General features: G+C 40.8%; 1 protein-coding gene across 2 annotated transcripts in view; it reads left to right on the forward strand.

The window, feature by feature from the left end:
- The window catches only part of LOC110523285 (protein O-mannosyl-transferase TMTC2), a 174,819-nt gene extending 153,570 nt beyond the window's left edge, over positions 1–21,249 (forward strand). The window contains exons 11-12 of one of the 2 annotated variants that reach the window (XM_021601864.3): positions 4,206–4,269; positions 18,237–21,249. In XM_021601864.3, coding sequence (XP_021457539.1) covers positions 4,206–4,269; positions 18,237–18,416 — 244 coding nt within the window. In that variant the 3' untranslated portion in view covers positions 18,417–21,249. The remainder of the gene's footprint in view (positions 1–4,205; positions 4,270–18,236) is intronic. The other variant, XM_090231738.1, reaches the window with a different exon arrangement.
- The last annotated feature ends 1,005 nt before the right edge of the window (positions 21,250–22,254 follow it).

The following is a 22,254-nucleotide window of genomic DNA, read 5'->3' on the forward strand; positions in this document are numbered from 1 at the left end:
TGCAAATCTACCAAGACCTGGCCGTCCCTCTAAACTTTCAGATCATACAAGGAGAAGACTGATCAGAGATGCAGCCAAGAGGCCCATGAACACTCTGGATGAACTGCAGAGATCTACAGCTGAGGTGGGAGACTCTGTCCATAGGACAGCAATCAGTCGTATATTGCACAAATCTGGCCTTTATGGAAGAGTGGCAAGAAGAAAGCCATTTCTTAAAGATATCCATAAAAAGTATTGTTTAAAGTTTGCCACAAGCCACCTGGGAGACACACCAAACATGTGGAAGAAAGTGCTCTGGTCAGATGAAACCAAAATTGAACTTTTTGGCAACAATGCAAAACGTTATGTTTGGCGTAAAAGCAACACAGCTCATCACCCTGAACACACCATGCCCACTGTCAAACATGGTGGTGGCAGCATCATGGTTTGGGCCTGCTTTTCTTCAGCATGGACAGGGAAGATGGTTCAAATTGATGGGAAGATGGATGGAGCCAAATACAGGACCATTCTGGAAGAGAACCTGATGGAGTCTGCAAAAGACCTGAGACTGGGACGGAGATTTGTCTTCCAACAAGACAATGATCCAAAACATAAAGCAAAATCTACAATGGAATGGTTCAAAAATAAACATATCCAGGTGTTAGAATGGCCAAGTCAAAGTCCAGACCTGAATCCAATCGAGAATCTGTGGAAAGAACTGAAAACTGCTGTTCACAAATGCTCTCCATCCAACCTCACTGAGCTCGAGGAATGGGAAAAAATGTCAGTCTCTCGATGTGTAAAACTGATAGAGACATACCCCAAGCGACTTACAGCTGTAATCGCAGCAAAAGGTGGCGCTACAAAGTATTAACTTAAGGGGGCTGAATAATTTTGCACGCCCAATTTTTCAGTTTTTGATTTGTTAAAAAAGTTTGAAATATCCAATAAACGTCGTTCCACTTCATGATTGTGTCCCACTTGTTGTTGATTCTTCACAAAAAAATACAGTTTTATATCTTTATGTTTGAAGCCTGAAATGTGGCAAAAGGTCGCAAAGTTCAAGGGGGCCGAATACTTTCGCAAGGCACTGTATATCTATGGATATAGCAGCTATTAGACTAATTTTGTCTGTCAAACAGGTAGTTCTACCTCTTATTTCTTAAGTAGGAAGAAATAGGCTCCAACACAAAGCCCTCTTGTTGTTAATAAAGTGTAATTAAAATTAACGGTTGAAATAAATTATGCCTATTCAACATTGCCTACTTTCAGCACCATAAGCTGCCCATTTCCTGTTGATTGTTTCAGCACCACAATGTAAAGTTACTAGAATCTGGCTTATTGTGAGGTCAATAACTCTAATAATTTAAATAAATTATAGTTGTAACAAGCTATCAAAGTTGACCTCCGGTGCTCCTTCTCATCTTTGTGCTCCTGCTCTCTTTCTCAAACTGAACAGAACATAGGCTATAGGCTAGTAAGAACACAAGATATTGCAAAAAAACATTTTTTAGAAGAAGCCTTTGACTCTCCTCCTGAACTGCTGTGCAGCACACACAAAAAAGGTTTTGATCAGCAAGAGCAGAGCAGGCCAGGGCTCAGGGTTGGAATATCCATTGCGGTGTGTAATACAGCCTAGTTTTATTTACACCATCCCATCAGCTATCTTAGAAATATAACTTTGATCTGTGCTTCTCCAAGCATGCACATCAGTAGCCTATAGCCTACTGTATAGGCTATTGTTAATTTGATTGAGACCACACTAAATAGCCTATAGCACACTTGATATTGTGCACCCAGCGGAGAATCAGAGATGAGGGGTGGCGTCAGGCACACATCGACATATAGCCTAATAAGCAACTCATTCTAAAACAGAGAAATGTTGACTTTGTCAATTGCAAATTGAATGTCCCTACCCTGGGCTAATTTTAAAAACCTCACCTTGAGTGAAATTGAAAAAGCATGACCCTCTCCCATTTTCCTCCGGGTACCCATTCCATACATTTCGACCCACCCCTTAAAGCTGTGTGAAATTGTCACTTTTGCCCTTGTTTATAAATATTGCCACTCCTCCAACCACAGCGCAAGCAAGCTGATGTTAGACAGGTAAAATGCAGAACCAGGCATTAGGGCTGGAAAATGCCAGTGCCCCAGTTTATACATGACGAAATTGCAAACTAAGGTGCATTTTGTCACAAGTCGAAAATAGAAAACAGTGTGTTTGAGTTTTCATAGTGATAACTTGTGAATAACAGTGACACATGCCAGTATCCACACCTCCTACACAAAGGCCTTGGACTGAACGGTATCAACAGTTATTGGAGGGAGGCAGGGCTCTCTGCACTGAGTAAGGATTCTCAATGATTCTCAATCCTCATTGCTGGATATAGTATGACAGATGGTGAAGGCAAGCTGTGTTCATTTCTTGAGTTTGATCGCATGTCTGTACAAAACATCTTCACCATATCATTTCACACCACAGACTCCATCCCAGTCCCTCATACTACTACTGGTGTCAATCACGGTGAAAGCATCCACCCATGTCTGTTGACCAGCCATTACCACTGTTGCTTAACAACATTGGTCTCAAAGGAAGCTTAATGGTGTTGTGTATCATTCGTTTTTTTGTGTGCATTTTTTGTTTTAGCATCTCAAATGTGACATTCTGATTTTGCAAAATGAAAATTGAATGAGGGAAACTCCTCCCTACCGCTGGATATTGTGGTGATTGAAATATTGGATTCTAGAGAGAACTTGGGTTTTTGCTATTATTAGAATTGCACGATGTATGCTGCTTTCAATAACACAGACTGACATGAGAAGATGAGTACTGCGCATTTATCAGAACTGCTTCTCTTGCCTCTTGACCTATCAAACGTTATGTTCATATTCTTATCTTTTATTATTTCTCATTGTTGTTTCGTTATTGATAAAGGACCTGCAAGTAAGGATTTTGTTAGACGATGTATACCATGCATATCCTGTACATACGTCTTATAAAACTTGAAACTTGAAATCATAACGTGTTCTGATTAAAGTTCAACAAGAATATGACAGCACTTATGCTCTGCAGAATAACCTGTAGGTCAGGTATTAGTCTCTTTTGACAGACTATGAGATTTTGTTCTGGGTTCAGCGATAACTCAGGTATGGATATCTTCGGGGTGTTGTCGTGCTAGTCGTGGAATGTGAAAGTGGCTGTATAGCGCTGCAATATGGAGGAGGATTCCTTAATATGGCCAGACAGGCTTAATGAAAGCCCTGTTCAGTTCAGATGGTCTTGCTTTCATCATTACGACTCGGGACTCCGGAGCCAGCAGTCGTTGACTCTGTCCTTGACTCTGTCAAAGTTAAACTGTTTGCAGTGAGACAATTGCTACCATCAGTGAAATGCAGCTGCGGGTTGTAAAAATGATTTCTGATTTATAGGAATATGAATAAACGGAAAAACTCTTGGCCAAAGGGAAAGAGTCACACAGTCAGGTAGGACAGTAATCTAAGTTTACTAGCGTAGCATATTGTGGATAGAGATGATGAGCGTATGGAGAACGTTCTTGTTTTGACTGTAACTTTTATTGGAGAATCTACAGACTCTAAGTACTTCTAGTCTTCTGGGATTTGCAGGCTACCCATCTGTCTAGAGGTGCCTTTACCTTACATTACTATATTGTTTGCACTGCATGTTTTGTTGTTGTGTTTGTACAGTACAATTAAAAATCATGATATGATGCTCCCAATTTTTGTAAAGTACATAAACTTGCAACACATTTTCACATGGGTTTCTGTGATAATCTCCTTCCTAGGCCTCCTTCCTAGTTTTCAACCCCAGCGACAGTACCAAAAACAATAGATGGGTTTACATAGAAGACAGGGGACAGGCCTTTGAAGTGATGTTTGTTCTTACTAAGGCAATGGTTGATGAGAGGCCTATTGTAATGACACGCAGGTCAAAGATCATGACACAAAGGTTGCGACCCAGGATATAATGAAAACAATCAGGGCATGCTGTACACCACTCAGCATGGAGGGCTGTCTGCTGAAAGGCCTGCAACAAATTGCCTGTTTCATTGACTCCTCTCGTTGCTACACGGCATTCTCCGCCGTGGCCTAACCTTACTGACCCCGTAGCAGCATTAAACAGACAGAGTTCAAGGTCTCTTATGAACCCTCTGAAGTTCGAAGCAATAAAGATGAGGGATGATTGCTTTTTGTGCTTTCCTTTGCAGACAAGCCAGTCTCAACGACGCAGCCGAGAAGTATTACGGACAGGCAGCCAGCATAAGACCTAACGTGAGTACATCAACCTCTGTTGACCTATTATTACTCAACATGATGGACACTCTGTCTGCAATCACTGGCTGTGTGGCTCTCTGACCAATCACTGCTCTGACTGTTTCCTCACAAAGGCCTGCATTGTCAAGTCATCGGAGCTCTAAGGTTTGTTTGTGTAGCATCAATCAGGGGCTTCAAAGGAGGGGCCAGGGCAATTTAAGGGTGGTCAGATTGAAAGGAATAATGATAATAACACTTAGTCACAGGGCTTTGCTGTGTGGATAATGAATAGACTCAAGTAGTTGAGTATCATTTGACGACACAGATTTGACTTTGTTTGAACTACAGTGGAGGACATCATGTTTGGCCTCTGTGGTCTTAATGTTAGTTCCGTCCTGATTAGAAGAAATCACTTGTCAAGGAGCAATCCGAGTTTGTCTGGACAGTGTCACCCGTCGTGATGTTTGATTCAGCCAACAGAAAAGTTTCCTGTAGATGTAAACGTACAACATACACAATTTACACCATTTGCCCACCGTGTTTATGTAATATAGAGTGTAAAAAAATGTGCAAATAGTTAGGTGTGCTTTCAATGGACCATCTTGTATTTGTGAGTCTCAAATTCCCACCGTTTTAGAGCAGAAAGATCCTCATTATTGTCATGATGTAGTTCAAAGCAATGCATTAATAGAGATAGGACACCAACGAGTGGAAGGTGAAGTGTGGAGCTAATTTCTATAATTCAGTGCTACTACAGGTGAATTTAGAAAACCCTTGTTAGGAAAAAACAAAAGTCAAAAAGTGTACGACCCTTAGTAGAGGCACTCTGGAGACAAAAACGACAGTCTGGCCAAATGGAGAGGAGGTGATGAGGGAGGGATAAAATGGACAATCGTAACATCAGTAGCCTATCAACATACACCTCACGATGTGTGCTGCGCACATACACACACACGCCACACTCGTAGCCTAGTTTGAGCAGAATATCATCTGTCGGGCAGCAAGAGCACGCAGCTCAAACAACTGGTTGTCCCTAGACTAGTTTACAGTGGTAGGGTAGTTCAATTGAACTAGTTTCTCATAATTAATTAAAAGAATTCCTCAGTGATTCGTATTTCCTGCAACTTTCTGAAGAAGTAACGCCTGTTTGTGAGCGCCCATGTGTGTTGTGTTGCCAGTCAGCATACCGAAACAGTCATTTCTAAGGCTTTCCCCAAAACCCTTTCTAATTAAATGTTGACTCCAAAGTAGGCCTACCTGGCAGAATGATATCATGATGATTTGTAACCTATCAATCGGGTGGTAATTTGTTCTTGCAAACTCAGCCATCACATGTACACTAGGCCTACTGTACATTGTGCAGTACAGAAACACCACTAGTGTCATGCCCTGGCCATAGAGAGGCTTTTATTCTCTATTTTTGGTTAGGCCAGGGTGTGACGAGGGTGGGAATTCTAGTTTCTATGTTTTCTGTTTCTATGTTTTGGCCGGGTATGTTTCTCAATCAGGGACAGCTGTCTATTGTTGTCTCTGATTGGGAATCATACTTAGGCAGCCTGTTTTTCCACCTTAGTTGTAGGTGGTTGACTTTGTTAATGGCATGTAGCCCTAGTAAGCGTCACGGTCGGGTTTGTTGTTTTTGTTGTTTGTTGTTGACGACATTCAAAATAAAAATAAATGTACGCTCACCACGCTGCACCTTAGTCCGGTCATTTCCCTGACGACGTTCATGACAACTAACCAAACATATGGTGAATTAAAGGACAACTACACCCCTCCCAATGCAGAATTGCAGGAAATTAGCTTCAAAATAACATACAAAATCCTAAAGCCCCTAAATTAAACTTTTGGTGGTGTATTTTATTAATCTCAAGGAACAAATGCAGGCTCCAGTCAGCATTTTAGCATTTTTGATATACCATGACATTTTAACAATTCAACCCCTGACCGTGGTTTACATGTGAATTACAATTCGGAGCATGTCGGGAGTGTGTTAGAGGCCATTGTTTGAGAATCTTAAAGGTCTCATCGGTTCGATCTCCTTTGCCACAAGCAAATCATAAGCCAATCACCACAGAATGCAGGGTTTTCCCAAAGCATACTTTTTGGTACCCACGTGGACAGAAAGTGAATGCAGTGTTGAATTTGATGAAATGCAGATGAAATCATCATTTGATTTCTCCTCCATAAAATGTTGTCGGTAACAGTGCAATGCATCAGATTAGGGGAGTCCAGGGCTGTGTGTCACAATTAAGACTTTTTTTTTCACCTGTAGGCCTATAGGATGAGACTCTTTTCAACATTATTAGAAAGACCAAGGTCTTGGGTTGAAATGGCCTTTAGTCCTTATAGCTTATTCCAAAATGGGAGATCTTACCTATCAAAACACTGTCTACTTGAAATAGCCAGGTTATTTTGATTGAACAATGTTTGTTTACAAAATTACGCAGTTTATACTTTGTAAGGATAACTTATTATATAACCCTCTCCAACTGAGCATAAAAGCAAGATTATGCTAATTTCCACGTCTTGACCCAGCAACTTTGAAAATAAGTTTGAAATATCGCTATCCCTTTCCTCATTCCAACAAACAATTGTTCATGAATATCTGACTCCCATAGTTCAAACAATGAAAATACCAAGACTATACTTTCACCTCCCATAAAAACGCACAAATTCCCTTCACCTCAAAGTAGTCACACATTTTAACCTTAAAATGACTAGACTACACAGCACCCTCTAGATTGGGAGTAACAGACTAAACTATACTGTGAAAAGCAACCTATGTAACACAGAACCCCAGTCTCCCCTATTCCCTGTGCAGTTATTAGAATGCTTATTCCGCTGTTTAATCCCCCATTTTGTTAGAAGACCAGTAGAAGGTACAAATGTGAACATTGGTACACTCAGGTGAGTCTCCATGATTAGGCTATCACAGATGGAGTTAAGGCAAACGTTTAGTCCAATAAATGAATGACTTGCATGCACACACAGGCAGTCCCTGCTGTGAAGACATCTTATTATTGTATAGGAGCTTCATTCTTCTGGTGCTCAGCAGTAAATATGAGAAGAATATAGAGCGTGAAGCTGAAGCTGTGCGATCCATCCAAGTGTTCCTGTAGAATTCATATCTAAAATTAGAATCTTTCACACTGAGATGTGTAAAGCCGTGAGAAGTTTATTGTGTGTGATGCTTGAAGTGTAAAGTAAAATGTCAGAACATTGGCTGAGACGCAGAGCAGCACGATCATCTGTATCTTCTTTCCTATGTGGTTGTCTATTTCAGGAACAGATCATCATCATTTTCACATTTTCATCTCTTAGCATCCACAAATAATGTATGTAAACATGCATTTGATGCAAAAACAGAGGCAGTTTCAGCCCAATGGGGTCAAATAGTTGGGACGCCTCCTTTGCCATTTGGCCTGCTTACAGTGGAGGCTAGATAATTATTGAGGATGTTCATCCAGCTTCCCCAGTATTACCCTCTGTTCTCTCTGATGCGACTTGACTTGGACCATGTTCCTGTCTATCTTCATTTGTCATTCGGTGCTATGCTTCAGCCTCTGTATTGCTTGACTGCTTGTCTTTTCAAATGATATCCGTGTGTCCATTCACTTTGAGTAGGACTGGACGATTGGCTTAACTTGAGGGCTTTGGTGCCTCAACCCTCCCCTGTCTCCTCCTGTCCAGAGACCAGCCTATTAGAGGCCTACGTAGGGCACCATAAAATGACAGCATCTGCAGCCTTTACATTTGTCAGGCCAATTAGAAATGGTCCCTATGCTTTCTATTTACAGTGGAATTAAGGGGGTTTATGGCCGGTCGTTGCTCCCTCCTCATCATACTCCCATGGCTTTAAGCAGCTGTTTCTTCTGAGGTCAGGCGAATATGTTGCACATCTGGTGGTGCTTCTGTCACGACTACATGCCAGAGGAAAGGGTAGCGTAGGGTGGGCGGAGGGTCATTGGGGCAGGAAGGGGGATCTTTTGAAGCTTGGCTGGAGCAGGACTAAAAGGAAAAGCAGGAAGAGCAGTAGAATCCCTACCCAGGAGTCCTTCCACCATTCTCTCTAATGTGGAAGTGTCTTGTGTGAAGGCCTGTGATGCTATTTCATTGTGTTCAGCCAGATCTTCTCCTCCAGGGGTCACAGCTTTAACTTCACCTGATTATTCACTCCCAGACAGCTGGTTTCAATTTGTCTTCCTCAAGAAAGTTAGTATTTAGAATTTTTGTATTTTATTAGGATCCCCATTAGCTGTTGGCAAGGCAGCAGCTACTCTTCCTGGGGTCCAAACAGATCTACAAAACATTGTGCATTATACAAATTTACATTGCTCCAATATTACATTACTAAGAATGAGGTGTTGTTCAATCTGTTTTTTAAATCTGATTTCACTGCTAGCTTGAGTTACCTGAGGTGAAAGATCATTCCATGTAGTCACTGAGTGTACAAAACATTAGGAGCACCTTCCTAATATTGAGTTGCATCGCCCTTTTACCCCCAGAACAGCCTCAATTCAACGGAGCTTCCACAGGGATGCTGACCCATGTTGACTCCAATGCTTCCCACAGTTGTGTCAAGTTGGATGGTGTACCATTCTTTGGATGGTGTACCATCCTTGATACACACAGGAAACTGTTGAGCGTGAAAAACCCAGCAGTGTTGCAGTTCTTGACAAACTCAAACCGGTGCGCCAGGCACCTACTACCATACCCCATTCAAAGTCACTAAAATCCTTGTCCTGCCCATTCACCCTCTGAATGGCACACATACACAATCCATGTCTCAATTGTCTCAAGGCTTAAAAATCATTCTTTAACCTGTCTCCTCCCCTTCATCTACACTGATTGAAGTGAATTGAACAAATGACAGAAAGGGATAATAGCTTTCAGCTGAATTTACCTGGTCAGTCTATGTCATGAAAAGAGCACTTGCTTCTAATGTTTTGTACACTCAGTGTATAGTACTGTGCATTTCCTAGCCTCTGTTCTGGACTTGGGGACTCTGAAGAGACCTCTGGTGGTATGTCTTGTGGGGTATATATGAGTGTCTGAGCTGTGTGTTATCCGATTGAACAGACAGTTCGGGACTTTTAACACGTCAATACCTCTCTCAAAGACCTGTAGTGTTCTCTCCTCTACTTTGAGCCAGGAGATATTGATATGCATGTTGTTGATATTAGCCCTCCATGTACATTTAAAGGCATACTTCGGGATTTTAACAACGAGGCCATTTATCTACTTCTCCAGAGTCCGATGAACTAGAGAATATCATTTTTATGCTGCCGTGTTCAGGCCTATGTTCATTTATGTATGGAAAGGAATGAAGCCAGTTCGTCTTGTCTAACACACAGGCAAAGTACCCATCCAGCTCCCTTGTGGCCTTTTGGGCATCAGTGATGACAGGAATTCATCTTCATCTGATGAACGCTGTCTCTGTTGCTCTGTCCCGTCCTATGTCATTGTGTCAAGAGGATGCTTCAGGTAGACCAAACCTCTATAGGGGCAAATACACAACATACACATAATGAATATTTCAACAAATTCTGCTTTATGTGGTAACTTAGTTAATCATATCACTGTGATTTTTCAACGCCGATACCGATTATTGGAGGACCCAAAAAAAAGCCGATACCAATTAATCGGCTGATGTTTTTTTGTAATAATGACAATTACAACAATACTGAATGAACACTTATTTTAACTTAATATAATACATCAATTAAATAAATTTAGCCTCAAATAAATAATGAAACATGTTCAATTTGGTTTAAAGAATGCAAAAACAAAGTGTTGGAGAAGAAAGTAAAAGTGCAATATGTGCCATGTAAGAAAGCTAACTTTTAAGTTCCTTGCTCAGAACATGAGAACATATGAAAGCTGGTGGTTCCTTTTAACATGAGTCTTCAATATTCCCAGGTAAGACGTTTAGGTTGTAGTTATTATAGGAATTATAGGACTATTTCTCTCTATACGATTTGTATTTCATATACCTTTGACTATTGGATGTTCTTATAGGCACTTTAGTATTGCCAGTGTAACAGTCTAGGTTCCATCCCTCTACCTGGGCTCGAACCAGGAACACATCCACAACAGTCACCCTCAAAGCAGCGTTACCCATGTAGAGCAAGGGGAACAACTACTCCAAGTCTCAGACCGAGTGACGTTTGAAACGCTATTAGCGCTCACCCCGCTAACTAGCTAGCCATTTCACATCGGTTACACCATCCTCATCTCGGGAGTTGATGCAGTGCAATGCTTGAAGCATAGTGAAGAGCTGCTGGCAAAAAGCACGAAAGTGCTGTTTGAATGAATGCTTACGAGCCTGCTGGTGCCTACCATCGCTCAGTCAGACTGCTCTATCAAATATCAAATCATAGACTTAATTATAACATAATAACACACAGAAATATGAGCCTTTGGTCATTAATATGGTTAAAACCTGGAAACTATCATTTCGAAAACAAAACATTTATTCTTTCAGTGAAATACGGAACCGCTACGTATTTTATCTAACGGATGGCATCCATAAGTCTAAATATTCTTGTTACATTGCACAACCTTCAATGTTATGTCATAATTACGTAAAATTCTGGCAAATTAGTTCGCAATGAGCCAGGCGGCCCAAACTGTTGCATATACCCTGACTCTGCGTGCAATGAACGCAAGAGAAGTGACACAATTTCACCTGGTTAATATTGCCTGCTAACCTGGATTTTTTTCAGCTAAATATGAAGGTTTCAAAATATTTACTTCTGTGTATTGATTTTAAGAAAGGCATTGATGTTTATGGTAAGGTACACGTTGGAGCAACGACAGTCCTTTTTCGCGAATGCGCACCGCATCAATTATATGCAACGCAGGACACGCTAGATAAACTAGTAATATCATCAACCATGTGTATTTATAACTAGTGATTATGATTGATTGATTGATTTTTTTTATAAGATAAGTTTAACGCTAGCTAGCAACTTACCTTGGCTTCTTACTGCATTCACGCAACAGGCAGGCTCCTCCTGAGTCAGGTGGTTAGAGGGTTGGACTAGTTAACCGTAAGGTTGCAAGATTGAATCCCTGAGCTGACAAGGTAAAAATCTGTCGTTCTGCCCCTGAACAAGGCAGTTAACCCACCGTTCCTAGGCCGGTATTGAAAATAAGAATGTGTTCTTATTAACTGACTTGCCTAGTTAAATAAAGGTGTAAAAAAATTCAAATACAAATCGGCAAAATCGGCAACCAAAATTACCGATTTCCGATTGTTGTGAAAACTTGAAATCGGCCCCAATTAATTGGCCATTCCGATTAATCGGCCGACCTCTACTTTCCATACTTATTATTCTCAGATAATCAGACTGAAGTGAGTTTGTCAGATGTTCTCAGACCTAAAAACGTGTCTAATGTTGAGATGAGTCCATGTCTAGTTGTACTTACTGTGTAGACTCACACAGTTATATGCACAGTTAGACTTACTGAGTCTCTGGCTTTTATATGAAGGTTATCCTAATTTACACAAAGTACAGTACATAGCTAAAAGTCCTAGGTCTAAATACTGTATGTCATGACCAAACAGGCTAATATTGGCTAGCTATCTAGCTCATTTACAGTAGCTAGCTCGCTCACTTGCTGACCTTAGCCTAATGTTGTTAGCTAACCCAGATAACTTTCATAGCTAGCTAGCTTGCCACCACCACTAATATTGACATTGACATGGTAGCCGTATTTCATCATCAGGTGGTGGTTAGCCATGTAGCTAACTTAGCTGCAAGAATAGCTTGCTAACATTAGCATGCTAGACAACTAAGCTAGTTAACGTCCGTAAGTTAGACTATTAGATAACTAGCTATACTAGCTGATAAAGCCATCCATAGGGAAATGTTTGATTTTGCTCATTCATAAAAAACTAGCTAGTTATCTTACCTCTACAATGTTTCCTGAAGTTTGAAGCAGAGTTTTTTTAGGCTGCCACCTCCGCCATCATGGATAAGCAAAACTTGCATTGCATGGCCTTTCCTGTGCTTGAAGGAGAACTGGTCACAGTCACAGTCTCCTCCGTCTCCATAGAAACCTTTCCCTTCTTTCACGATACGTCTTGAACTAAATTAACTGAGAAATTTGATTTGATTGGTCACTGACTAAGCAATGATGAGCTCTCGCAAACTTTCCTTGGATAGCCTACAAAATTGTACTCTGTAATGGTTGGTTTTAAAAAGGTAGCGAAGTACAATACCTCATTCAAACATAATTAAATACTCAAAAAAGTACAAGTACTCAGAAAAGCTACTCAATTACAGTAATGAGAGTATCTGTAATTTGTTACTTCCCCCCCTGATTGAATGGCATATGGCTGAAACTAGAGCCACCTACTGTGAGTCCTCTTACTGTGGTTTGGGTGACTCCTCCACCTCTCCTCTGAGTGTATCAGTCAGGCCAACAGTAAGTAGTACAGTCGGCATCTCTATTGGTGATGCTGGGAATTCCACCTCACACATAGTGGAACCACTCCAACACCACAGACGAACAGTAACACACATGGTATCACCACTACCGATGTGTTGCCCTTTCGATTTATCAAGTTGAGTGTTTTTTTTCCGGTGTGGTCAGTTTTTGGTTACCATTTTTCTGGGGTTTGACCCATCAATTTCAGGGTCAACATTACCATAACCATTTAGCCATGAAATCTGGCTGCTCATGTGATCTAAACGTAGAGAAAATATTTGACTTCTTCTGCTGGGAATATTGCTATAGCTACAAAAGTACCAGTCCTGCAGTCCGTGGTTACCAAAGCACTTCTAAGATGAAATCACAAATTAATTTTTGTCTGACAATTAACTGCTTTAACACACTGGAGTCAGCAGGAGTGGGAAGTCCTGGTCATGCCAGCCTTTACTTTGGCCCCAGCCACTGTAGTGAATATGTTTTATTTCAGTGCTCACGGAAAGTATTCAGACCCCTTGACTTTTTCCACATTTTGTTATGTGCAGCCTTATTCCAAAATATATATTTTTTAAATGTATCCTCAGCAATCTACACATAAATACCCAATAATGACAAAGAGAAAACAGGTTTTTAGACATTTTTGCAAATGAATTAAAAGTAAAAAAAACAGATATACCTTATTTACATAAGTATTCAGACCCTTTGCTATAAGACTCAAGATTGAGCTCAGGTGCATCCTGTTTCCATTGATCATCCTTGACAAGTTTCTTGATTAGGAGTCCAATTGTGGTAAATTCAATTGATTAGACATGATTTGGAAAGGCACACACCTGTCTATATAAGGTCCCACAGTTGACAGTGCATGTCAGAGCAAAAACCAAGCCATGAGGTTGAAGGAATTGTCTGTAGAGCTCCGAGACAGGATTGTGTGTCGAGGCACAGATCTGGGGAAGGGGACCAAAAAATGTCTGCATTGCAGGTCCCCAATAACAGTGGCCTCCATCATTCTTCAACGGACTCTTCCTAGAGCTGGCCGTCCACTAAACTGAGCAATCGAGGGAGAAGGGCCTTGGTCAAGGAGGTGATCAAGAACCCAATGGTCACTCTGACAGGGCTCTAAGGACTGGGAGACTAGTCAGGATCAAGGCAAAGATGAACGGAGCAAAGTACAGAGAGATCCTTGATGAAAACCTGCTCCAGAGCGCTCAGGACCTCAGACTGGGGCGAAGGTTCATCTTCCAACAGGACAATGACCCAAAACACACAGCCAAGACAACGCAGGAGTGGCTTCGGGACAAGTCTCTGAATATACTTGAGTGGTCCAACCAGAGCTCGGACTTGAACCCGATTGAACATATCTAGAGAGACCTGAAAATAGCTGTGCAGCAATGCTCCCCATCCAACCTGACAGAGTTTGTAGCAAACATTTCTAAAACCCGTTTTTGCTATGTAGTTATGGGATATTGTGGGGGAAAATGTAATACATTTTGGAATAAGGATGTAACCTAACAAAACGTGGAAAAAGTCAAGGGGTCTGAATACTTTCTCTGTACGTCTGTTAAGGGACACGTGGGGCTGTCTAAGGGACAATGCGATTAATTCAAAGGCAAGTTTGATGTATTTATCAATTTAACTCCTCTTATGAGAGGAGAGGCGCTACTGGACATATTGTTCCCATATAAATTATCATGCAACGTATCATCACTCATCCAACCTTGACACTGGAAAAACAGAGATGATAAGTTTCCTGGACTGGAGCAGAACAGCCCAGAGCAGAGCTGAAAATGATTGTTACTGCAGCTAGCACAGCTCAGACTAGTATGGACAAAGCAAGACAAATGGCCAGACAATGGGAGAGTGTCTGTGGTTTTAATGTCCACGCCTCCAGGAACTCATTCATGACTGGATGACCAAAAATGTCTTTAGTCTCCATGACATAAGAAGTATTTTTGGTCCTGTACCTTCGGACTAATGCTTCTAGGTCCTGGGGCTACTAGGATAAGAGATGTATTATTTGCTAGCAGACAGCCCTCGAGCCTGTTGAAATTACTAGTCAAGCTTCGATTTGTTCCACACAATGTATGTTATTTAATCGATTTCAACATACAAGTTGAAAATTATTTTAGTTTTACAGTCAAGACATGCATTTAGTTTTATTTCCAGAGATTAGTATCAACTTCAAATATTTCACAAAGCCCCTGTTGTTTATACAAATGTGCATAGTGGGGTATGTTTAGAAATCTGTAAACCTTGCAGCATTTCCCATTCCGTATATAGTCACTTTTTCCCTGCCGTGCTACGGTGTTGGCAGCAGCATCACCCCACATTGTTTTACGGTCTAAGGCTTTTATAAACTTTCGGGGGAAATTTGCGAAAATGTCAAGCCTTGACAAACACGTGGCGTTTCATGAGACAAAGACCTATGGGTCATGATTACTTATGAGTTATTCTATATGACTTCATTTTAATACTCCTGTCTTTTCTTTTTTCTTCTTTTTTTTCTTTTTACAAATGGTAAATAATAAAAACAAACAGAAATCATCAATGCCTACTTTAGGAATCACGTGTACGGTAATACGTGTCATGATGCTCATGAATACAACTAGTGTTATTTCTTCCACAACATGCTGTCGAGTCAACTTTACATTCCAAACAGTAATGAATTAGCAAAATGTGCTATTACTCAGTAACAGTTGCTTAAGTACACTTCTGCTCTACTCCTTCAGATAAAATGGAGATCAGATGTGAGATGTGATACACTCCCATGGTCTCTATTTAAACTCCCAGGGATTATTTAGATGGTGCACTGAACACTTGCACTACTATTCTACTATCCCGGTTGACACATCCCTTGGACTGGTTCTGGTATTTGCCTCATGGCATCAGCAGGAAAAAACATTATAATATGTTAATCATGTGGCCCACTTCAAAGAGCTGGGTTGAATTGTGGATATACCGTCCCAAACAGGCCACAGAGACATGGAGAAGTCCTGACACAAAACTCCCCTCAGAATGGCACTACGGACTGGGCAGTCCGGATTGCTGTTCCAACAGCATCACTACTGTCACAATATGGCTTCTAAGATGAAACGATGTCCCTGTTAAGTGGGACTGTTTTAGTTGAAGGTCTGAAAAATGACTACTTATTCCTATTGACTGACTCATTAAAGAGGTTAAAGGCCTTGGTTGAATTAACCTATCATGACATTTGTCCTCAGTTTTGGTAATCAGGGGTGGCAGGATAGCCTAGTGTTTAGAGTGTTGGACTAGTAGCCAAAAGGTTGCAAGTTCAAATCCCCAAGCTGACATGGTACAAATCTGTCATTCTGCCCCTGAACAGGCAGTTAACCCACTAGGCTGTCATTGAAAATAAGAATTTGTTCTTAATTGACTTGCCTAGTTAAATAAAGGTAAAATATATATATTTTTTAAATCAGACGTTATTGTAATCGGTCAATAGAAAGTATGTTGTGTTGGGTTTGCGATAAAGAGAAAGTAATTGTTGTTCGCTGTTTTCTTCTGTCTTTTCCTTTTTTCTCTTTAGTTCATTCTCTTGGTTGTTGGTGCATTAGGGGGTTCTTGGGGGTGGGGAATGGAATTAATTGTATTTTTTATTTATATTTTTCTTCTTGGGGGGGACTGTGGGAGGGGTCTCGAATGGTTGAGGGTCAGCTATTGGAGAACTGTGGGGGGATCTCGGAGGGTTCGGGTTCATGTTTTTTTGGCCCTTGAGCAGGGCATTGACCCTGGATGCTTGTGTATCGCTCTGAATGTGAGTCTGTTGGATGACTGGTATGGCGTAGTTGTTGAGCGGCTTCACTGCAAGTATATTGTATGTTTCCGATATTCTATAAATATTTAATTTTGAAATAATAATAAAAAATAAGTAATTATGACCCATAGGTCTTTGCCTCATGAAACGCCATGTATTTATGTCAAGGTTTGACATTTTCACAAATTTCCAGAAAAGTTTATTAAAGCCTTAATTTCTTCTCAGTGTGTGAATAGAAGTAGAGCTTGGTTTCCGGCAATAGAATGACTCCATTCTAGTCAAACAAGCTTCAATGTGATTAAAAATGTCCTGCTACTTTTTTCAACTTTAATCAATGTCCTATCAATATTCTCTGAACTTGTTAGTGTTAGACTGTCATGCCATCTCTTTTGAGAAGTTGAAACTTTCCCTTAGATTCATACATGAAGTACAGTATCAGTCAAAAGTTTGGACACCTACTCATTCCAGGGTTTTTCTTTATTTGTACTCTTTTCTACATTGTAGAATAATAGTGAAGACATCAAAACTATGAAATAACACATATGGAATCATGTAGAAACCAAAAAAGTGTCAAGCAAATCCAAATATATTTTAGTTTCTAGATTCTTCAAAGTAGCCACCCTTGGCATTCTCTCAACCAACTTCACCTGGAATGCTTTTCCAACAATCTTGAAGGAGTTCCCACATATGCTGAGCACTTGGTGGCTGTTTTTATTTCACTCATCCCAAACCAATTCAATTTGGTTGAGGTTGGGTGATTTAATTGTGTTCTTAACTGATTTGCCTAGTTAAATAAAGGTTAAAAAAAAATGGATGTTTCAGCATGATAATGCACGGTCCCATGCATGGATCTGTATACAATTTCTGGAAGCTTAAAAATGGCCCAGTTCTTCCATGGCCTGCATACTCACCAGACATGTCACCCATTGAGCATGTTTGGGATGCTGTGGATTGAAGTGTACAATAGTATGTTCTAGCTCTCGCCAATATCCAGCAAATTTGCACAGCCATTGAAGAGGAGTGGGACAACATTCCACATGCCACAATCAACAGCCTGATCAACTCTATGTGAAGGATATCTGTCGCGCTGCATGAGTCAAATGATTGTCACACCAGACACTGACTGGTTTTCTGATCCACCTTTTTTTAAGGTATCTGTGACCAACAGATGCATATCTTTAATCCCAGTCATGAAATCTGTAGACTGAGGCCTAATTTATTTATTTAAATGGACTGATTTCCTTATATGAACTCAGTATAATCTTAGAAATTGTTACATGCTGCGTTTATGTTTTTGTTCAGTGTAGATAATGACATAACTTGTCTAATTTTATTTTTGTATTATTCTTTTTATGGTTCTCAGCCTCGGGATGACGTAATGTTCTAGCTGTGCTTTGCAATTTATTCCTCAGTCTAACCAGAGGACATAAGTGTTTTAATGTGCTAACAGCTCTGGCACTCTGACTGAGTGGTACTGTATTAGACAGTTACTCTCCTGCCTCTTCTGCTACTGTCTCACTAGGCCTGACTCTGCTCTCGACACTCTACTCCACTCTCCATTCATTCTCTTGCATATCCATCTCTGACTGTTACAGTGTCTGCTATTACTGAAGAGACCATTCAGAGTGATGTCTAACCAATGATTTTGCTATACTGCTAGATGAAATGGTGCTGTAAAGAACCAAAAGGCACCGTACTTTTTTAGCAGTGTAGCCTTCTGTGAGACGTGCTTCTGAGAATGACTGAACTGTTCTGTCCTGCTCTTGTGTTCCAGTATCCAGCAGCCCTGATGAACCTGGGGGCCATTCTCCATCTCAACGGGAAGCTGCAGGAGGCGGAGACCAACTACCTGCGAGCGTTGCAGCTGAAGCCAGACGACACCATCACCCAGTCTAATCTGCGTAAACTGTGGAACATAATGGAGAAACAGGGCCTGAGGACAATGGGGCCGTGAGTTAACTCACCAGCCAGTCAGCCATCTGTGCAGCAGGCCTGGGGAAGAAGTGGCCCGCTGCTCCCTTGGAGGAGAAACTGGGGTAGTGAGGATGGAGGAGGACAGCAGAAAAAGGCACAAGACTGCAGAACGCTCCTTGTGACTCTTCACTACTCCTCAGGCCAGGAGTATCTTCCCTGGGAGGCTGTCCGTTGTGAGAAGCACTACCTTTGAATAATGTCTTCCTGGAACTTTGTCCAAAATGTGTGCTCTCCCAGGGTCTGTGAATCTCTACCAGAGCACTTAATTTGAAGTGGGCCATAGGTTCATACTTGAAGTCTTGTGATTAATTAGGAATTGAATTAGTTATAGATGCTTATAGGATCATGTAGGACAATGTTTGTGCTAGGGCAGAGTCCCAAGGCGCTGCCCTCCGAAGCAGGAACACTGCAGTAGAAGTTACGTTTTTTTCTCACCGTGGAATATAAGTTTCTGGTCTAACGAAAGTTGTGTTCATTGGCTTCTGTGCACATCAGTGAAACTCATGGCATGATATAGGAGATAACAGCTTTAACAATACATTCTCAAATTGAACACAACTAGTGGTGGCCAGGACTGACGAATCATTCATTGCGATTGTTTATGAGATTTCACTGATTTAACATGTTGTTGGACATTGAGACCTACAGCTCCTGCAAAGAGATATAGCAGATTGTTGAGCATCGTTGAGTGATTCAAAAAAGTAACCCACTGATCGATATCGTCTTATAAATAACACCTCCACAAGAGAAAACAGATACAGTATAAATGGAACATGTGCCCTCAGGGTTTCCCACCCTGAAACATATGAATCCATAGAATATAATTTGCCAAAAGACACAGTGTTAGTTGTGAAATAAAATACCAGTAAGATAGTTTGAAGGAAAGATGAAATGAATTTGAGCTGGAGTTTCTGTCATTATTTGCTAACTCTATTATGCCTTACTATCTGAAGGAGCAAAACTATTCCATGTAAATGTAGCAGTGAATTTCAAATTGCTTCTCTAGGCTTGTTGTTTCATAGAGTGACATAACATGGCTCCTGTGTAGGTCAGAGCCATATATTAAGATGAATATATGGCTCTGGTGTAGGCTACTCATGTCTCCTTGGATAATTTACTTTGAGGAAGGTAGCTAATGTGTTTTGAAAGGAAATGGCAAATTACCTTCCCATGGTACTAACATTAGCCCCCCCCCCCCCCCCCCCCCCATCAGCTGACATGCTAGTTGGAGGTTTGGACAGCAGCAGAGAACTGAAGGCTTCCCCTCCCTTGGCAATACAAGACATGATAAGAGGACAGTTGGAAGTCATCGTTGATGTCTGAAATCTTATAACCAAGTAGCCGTCAAACCGATGCACTCCATTACATAACAATGCACAGCCATAGTTTGTCTGAGGGAATCTTTTAATGCAATATTGCTTTGTTTGAAAATGTTCCTTTTCTTTTACTTGTATGTATATATGGATTTGAATATATACAGTAAAAACCTACATACAGTATAATAGACAATAGTCTGACTTGCAAGGGAAGGTCAGTGCCCACCCAGCAAGTTCAGTATGAATATATGATATGAATAATTGTTCCTAGCATCAAAACATCATGTTCTCTCACTCTTTTCAGTCTTAAATGTCAATATTGTATATATTCTGTGTAATTTACATCTACTCGGTTGTTGTCATAAAAACATTTTTACCACCGTTTATTAACTGTATCTCCAACTTGGAAGAAACTTTATTTTGTCCCGCTATGACATTTATGTTTATTGTAAAGAAGCCCACAGCCACCAGGCGGTTGAATATTTGTAAGTTATTTCTTTGTGTAATCTTGGCATATAAACCAGCTGGCACTGTGTTACATTTCCAAGTGTATGTTGAAGATAAGATAAGTAAGATAAGATAAGTATTGATCCATTTCACTTTATGAAATGTGATATACCTGTACACGTTTGTCTAGAAGACTTTTCCTTGCGATTCTGGCTGAAAAAATACAACCATTTGACTCCAAATTTCGAACAGAAGTATCTTAATTTCGCTCAAATATTGCACTTGACACAAAGAAAACAAAGTTCATGATAATTGAAATGACTAGCAAAACGCCAAAAGTATTTAAACATTGCATTTTCTTGTGCTGTCCACTTCCCTACACAGTGACCCCGTCCTCAGAGGTCATATCCAGTGCTTTATGGAGTTAGTAGTATGATAGTTGCCTTGTTCTTTTTGAACATTATGCATGTATGAGCCCTGTTCCACTCTGTACTCTGTTCTCATGTCTGTCTGTCAGTCTTTTGAAAGCACAGCACGGCAGTCTGTCTGTCCGGCTGGAGCTCGATAGCTCTACTGGTTCTTACTGTCGTAACGGTTGTGTTTGTCTCGACTGCATCAACACTGTGGTGTATTTTGCTATGATCACCATGTCTATCTGTCTGATATAATGAAGTGTTGAGCTCGGTTATCACCATGAAGTATTCTACCCTCACACCTTCTCCCCAACACCACCATCCCCCATCACAAGTTGTGCTAATTTGTCTTGTGTATAAAGTGTTGATGAACAAACGAGAGTGTGTGTCTGAAGATGGAAATAAGTGTTTCATTCTGTGTCTCTGCTCAGGGATTTCAAGTGGTGGGTTGTATTGCAGACTCATGCTCACAGAGCACTCAGAGTTTCTAAAGTTATATTTTTTGGAAAGTTGTATTTGTATAAATTATCAAGATTTGTAGCCTTTGCTTTTTTGTAATATAAAAAAAAAACGTGCCAGAATAGACTTTCCCAATGTTTCTTTTTTTCCACAATAAAATAATGGTGTTCTGCTTTCATCATCTGCCTGAGTGTTTTGGGGGGGGTCGTTTTGAAGAGTTTATTTTACATTTACTTTAGCATGTAATACTTAGTCTCAGAAACACATTTCCCATGACTTCCTTCTACTTCTACTACTGATACAGTATATACAGTCCATACTCATATTTGCCTCATTCACAAAGGGTATCAGACTTAATGGGGTGGTCTTGCAGACTATGGAACGGGTTTTACAAGGCATTTAAAGTTCCGCTGCAAATTTGCTGAAAATGTGTCATAAAATCTACTCAAATGGACCTCCTGCTTTCATCTATGTACAACACAAAGGGGATGTAAATATTCCCATATGGAAGGGAAGGGTAACACGGTGTCTACATCTGGCCTGCATGTCTCGCCCGCTCCTCCCCCTCCCCATACCTCGGACCTGACAAGCAGAAGGCCCTACCCAGTAACCCTTGTGATGTTTCCCACATATGTGCATCTGGTCCGCTCCCATGATGTGACCACCCCATGGTGTCCAGGGTTCCTTATTGATTCAGAATGTGATGTGCGAAGCCCATTGCCATTGTCCATTCCATTTTGGATCATATTCTACCAACACAGGTGTGCTTCTCTTATCGTGGCAAATCATGATCAAACATGTCAGATAGCTGGGCCGTGGAAGCACGCACCAACTCAATGAAGTGCTCTTATTTCTTACCATTTGGTTTAACAAGCATGGTTGTTCCTGCCCCTTTGCGATGCTAACCATATGATCTGGTTGACTTCGACACCATTCTATAAATGCACAGGCAGTTAAAATACATTATGTGCATGTGTGGTGACTGCAGTTGGAGTGGAAGCCTACGCTGCGCTATGCCAGTTCTATTGTAGCTAATGCTCAAAATGAATTCAACCATGTTAATCCATTTCCTCGCTGCCAAAAAGCGAGGTAATAGTTCTGAGATGAGAGGAACAGGCACACATGAAAAAGGTATTCACACACAATATCTCCACATCATAATATGTCATCATAACCTACCTAA

The sequence above is a fragment of the Oncorhynchus mykiss genome, chromosome 1, assembly GCF_057628025.1.
Source record: "Oncorhynchus mykiss isolate SJ-2025 chromosome 1, ASM5762802v1, whole genome shotgun sequence".
In the NCBI taxonomy this organism is placed as follows: domain Eukaryota; kingdom Metazoa; phylum Chordata; class Actinopteri; order Salmoniformes; family Salmonidae; genus Oncorhynchus; species Oncorhynchus mykiss.